General features: G+C 36.5%; 1 protein-coding gene across 1 annotated transcript; it reads left to right on the forward strand.

The window, feature by feature from the left end:
* Positions 1-1345: 1345 nt before the first annotated feature.
* LOC149012251 (large ribosomal subunit protein eL33y-like) lies at positions 1346-3368 on the forward strand. The gene is made up of 5 exons (XM_089160032.1): positions 1346-1466; positions 1589-1624; positions 1703-1931; positions 2043-2085; positions 3110-3368. Exons 1-4 carry the CDS (start codon positions 1435-1437, stop codon positions 2082-2084), a joined length of 339 nt encoding a protein of 112 aa, XP_089016158.1. The 5' UTR covers positions 1346-1434; the 3' UTR covers position 2085; positions 3110-3368.
* The last annotated feature ends 1231 nt before the right edge of the window (positions 3369-4599 follow it).

Raw genomic sequence — 4599 nt, forward strand, 5'->3', positions numbered from 1 at the left:
ATTGCAAAAGGAAGTCTTGATTATAAACCTCATATTGTTGCTTGCAACATTCATAATTGGACATTGCAAATACTCAAACTACCAAAGGAGGCATTAAGAAATTTTGGACATCCAACTTGCAACATGAAGATATTCAAGTGGGATTCAACTTCTTGTTCATCACAATCATCAAAACCTTGGTAAGATTGGGAAAATCCATTTTCATGGCATGGGTATTGAATGAATATGACACACAATCATGGAGTACATTATGAATGGGGAATACATTTTCTTTGTTACAAAGAAAATGATTTATTGTTACAAGTTAAATCTAAGTTATGGGAAATAAGATATCTAGTGGTAGCTGAACCAATTGGTCTACATGGCTTCGGTGACATGAAAGAATTACACATCACATCTTATACAAACACTCTTCAACCTTGGGAAGTGAAGAACATTCATAGAGTTAACTGTTATTCACAATTAGTTTAGATGTTTGTTTCATTTTTATTTAGTAAATACATAATTGAGATAATTTTTAATTGAGTGTCTATATTAGATGAACTTAAATTACAAGGTATCATCAAATATACTGTTTTTTCCTATTTAAACATACTTAATGTGAATCGTTTCTTCTCAAGCAAAATGTAAGCTCAAACAAAGACAATGTAGATGGTATTACCTTATATCAAAATCCACTGCCCTCTTTTCCTAGGAAAAGGGTAAGTCAACTACTCACCTATATTTTTAGGGGAAAATAATTAGGCATCACCTCTTATGCGAACACTCTTCGACTTTGTAGGAGTGAAGAACATTCATGAAGTTAAATGTTCTTGACAATCATTTCAGACATTTACTTCATTTTTAATTTTTAGTAGATACATAGCTGAAAAAATCTTTAATTGAATGTTTATATGAGATGAATTTAAATTTCAAGGCATCATCAAATACGTTGTTTTTCCCAATTTAAACATATTTAATGCGAATCACTACTTGAGCCAAATGTATGCTCAAACAAACATAATATGAATGGTATTACTTTAGATAAAAAAAATCATTTATTCTTCTTCCGAAAAAGGTTTAAGTCAACCACTCGCCAATACTTCAACCATAACAAACCAATCTATGAAAAAATACCACATGCATGTACATATGCACGTTCGTCATTATTAATAAACCCTGAACCCTAAAAACATAAAAGATCATTTTAATCATATTTTTAGACGACACAAAGGCCACGCAGAGGCCCAAAGGGCCAAACAGAATAAGGTTGCTCGATTGGCCCGCGAGCCCAAGCCCACCCTGATTTTCATTTTGGGTGTTTTCAGAAACTGAATCGAAAATATAAATTATCGTGTCAGTGCTGCTAGGGTTTCTCTTTTTGTTGCTGTTAGGTTTTAGGTTGGCTTCCGGATTCTCTTCTGCGGCACAGGTAGCGAGGGAATTGAAGAGAAGATGGTGAAGGGACGCCAGGGAGAGCGAGTCAGGTTGATTCTCAGTTCTAGCGTTCTTTTGCATTCTTAGAACGATGATGTCTGTTCATTTCTTTCGTTTAGGGTTTAAGGATTCATCTTTTATCCTTCTCTTTTGTTACTTGATTTTGATTCAGGCTTTACGTAAGGGGAACTATCCTCGGTTACAAAAGGTAACAACTAGAATTTCATTCAACTAAGTTGAGTTTGATTTCCTCTACTGTATCATGATTTAATTTTTGACGGTTTAGGGCGAAATCGAATCAGTACCCCAGCACCTCTTTGATCCAAATTGAGAACGTGAACACAAAGGAAGATGTCACATGGTACCGCGGGAAGCGTATGGCCTATATTTATAAGGCCAAGGTCAAGAAGAATGGATCCCATTATAGATGCATTTGGGGAAAAGTCATAAGGCCACACGGTAACAGTGGAGTTGTTAGAGCAAAATTTAAATCTAACTTGCCTCCTAAGTCCATGGTATGCTTTAAGATCATTTCCTTAGCCATTTAATTTTACATTCAATTATCTCTTCAAGGTTTAGGGTTTTTAATTTTATTTGTAGATTCATTCTCTGCTTCTGTTTTGCAGGGTTCCAGGGTTAGGGTATTCATGTACCCGAGCAATATATAAGGTGATTGTTCTATATATATATTTCCTCTTGTTCATTAGTTTTTTAAGTTATGTTTCCATTTAGTAGCTTTCTGTGGTGCATTTCTCCTGATTTCTATGACCTGGAGGACCTTTTAGCTAGAATTTAAGTACTATGGGTTCTAGAGTACTAGGATTGGTTTCTTTGTACCTCGAGTTTGTGTTCATTTTCTTGTAGTTGGGATCCCAATGTCAGAATTTTAGTTGCACCGTGTGTTTCGGGTATTTTCTGATTTTAGTTATAGATCTTTTGTTTATGGAGTACAGAAAGTTCAATTCATGGCCATCATAGTGTTGAATCCCAGTCTTAAGAATTTTAGTTTGCAGGAGCAACTCAATTTAACTCTACACTGGTTTTGCATCTGTTTATCCACTCAATGTCTGAGAGGACTTGTTAGAACTGCAAGTATATAACTAGACTCATCCCTTTTTCTTTTTTTTTTTTTTTTTTTTTTTGGGGGGGGGGGTGGGGAGAAATAGTATAATTGAATGAAAAATCTTATAATCTACAACACTTCTTGCTTTTAGCATCATCCTGAATAGTTTTGGATAATGCTAATGGTAGAGCATCAGGGTTAAAATGAGTTTCCCGCATGGATCGAACAAATCCAGCGAGAAAATCTGCACAAGTATTAACCTCTCTCACTTGATGTACAGTATTGTGTGGTTGAACACTAAATTTAATTACATTGCTATTGCATGAGAGTTTGAATTATGTTGTTAATCAACGAGAAATGTTTCAACACATACTGTATCTTATTAATTATTAATGTTTAATAATGCCAAACTCCTCTTCGTGTTCTCAGCACTTCTTCTAAATGGACATTGTTGTGGTTAGTCTAAATTGTTATTCTCGTATTGGACTGCTTTTTTTGGTTCTAATTTGACCTAGTTGTAATGTGCTTCAATTATTTTTTTTTATTGTAGCTCTGTACTGTTTTTCATTTTTGTTGCGTCTAATTGATCTTTTCCTTTTCTTTTCATGTGACTTTCTTTGGTATGTGAAGACACCATGCTGATGATCACAGAGGCATATAGAGTGCTTGGGTAACATCATTTTGCTGGAGTTAGGTTTTGATCCTTTTTTCTTTGTACTGCAGAGTTGCAACAATTTTGCTGATGATTTATAATGTTTCTGTTCTCCTTATCTTAGATATGAGATTCTGTTCCCGTTCTAATCTCAATTGGTATTGTGATTGTTTAAGAATTTGTTGGAACAAAGTATATTCGAGCTCAGTTAGTAGTTGGGTCTGCCCCTTTACACCAGCTTTTTTTTGACATGCATTTTCCGGTTGCTAATTGATATTCAAGGTGTGTACAGTTTTAGGAAACTTCCTGTCTAATTCTTTCAACTGATTTACCGAGGATGATGTGTGTTGCAAAATATGCCCAAACCAGTGATTTATTTGACAGTATCTTACTTATCAGCAGTAATAGCTTCGCCTGAAAACAGATTGAATCAACACCTTTTTTTCATGGTTGTCCACAATTTATCTCAATGGTTGCTTTGCAACAATCTACAATTCTATTTGAAGCCAAATTATATTTGCATGTGTCAGCTTCTCCCTCCTCTGCATTGGCTTAATGGGGATATTGTTTTGCCCAAGCCATTACTGGTGCCATGTTTGGTATTGTTGCCCCATAAACCTTTACTGGTGCCATATTTGGTATTGTTGCCCCATAAACCTTTACTGGTGCCATAGTTGGTATTGATGCCCCATAAACTTGTTCAGTAAAATTCAAACTAACTTGCAAAACAACAAACAACGTACTTGGCTGCTTGCCTCTGATGATCAAATCAATATGCTTATAGTTTGAGCAGAAGAATATCAGTGGCAGAGTTCTGAATGTTAAGATGTAGACTGGAGTATGCCTATCTGATAAATGCAATATAGTAAGATTATATAGGTGCGTGAGAATTACTTCCATACCATCGACTTTCGTAATTCCTCCGGTTCATCCAATTTTGGGCGTTCTTTTGATCAGTAATGGTGGATTCTTTATTGGTCTTTGCTGCTACCGACCTGACCTTCCCTGTTTGACAAGGTGTGTTATCCGTGGATTGAGGGAAGGTTGGTTATAATTCTTTTCGTGCACGTTCTTTGGTGTGAATGGCACCTCACTTGGTTTGGCAAGGTCCACCATGCTTTTGTCGGTCTGGCCTGCTGGGTTCGGTCATATCAGGTATAGCTACTGGCGCATGGGAAACAAAATGCTGAAGAATCTGAGACGCAAGTCTCTCTGCGTCAAACAAACATCTGTGATGTTTGTACAATTGCTTGTGCTTGCTGATTTGCATAACCCCAATTCTGTCAGCATCTTATAAAACGCCGGCCCTGCTCTGGTGTGGTTCAAGTTCTCTGAGAGACTTCTTGGGTTAGAGCGTGAGCGGAGGAGAGGTTGTTGGGTTCTGCATCTTGGAGGGTTATTCATTGGAAGGCTGAACTTGAGAGGTTGTGAACGAACTTCCATGGTTTACTTGTCTTTGTTCATGACA

This window comes from Hakea prostrata, chromosome 6 (genome assembly GCF_041222555.1).
Source record: "Hakea prostrata isolate BN-2017 chromosome 6, UWA_Hpros_2, whole genome shotgun sequence".
Classification (NCBI taxonomy): Eukaryota; Viridiplantae; Streptophyta; class Magnoliopsida; order Proteales; family Proteaceae; genus Hakea; species Hakea prostrata.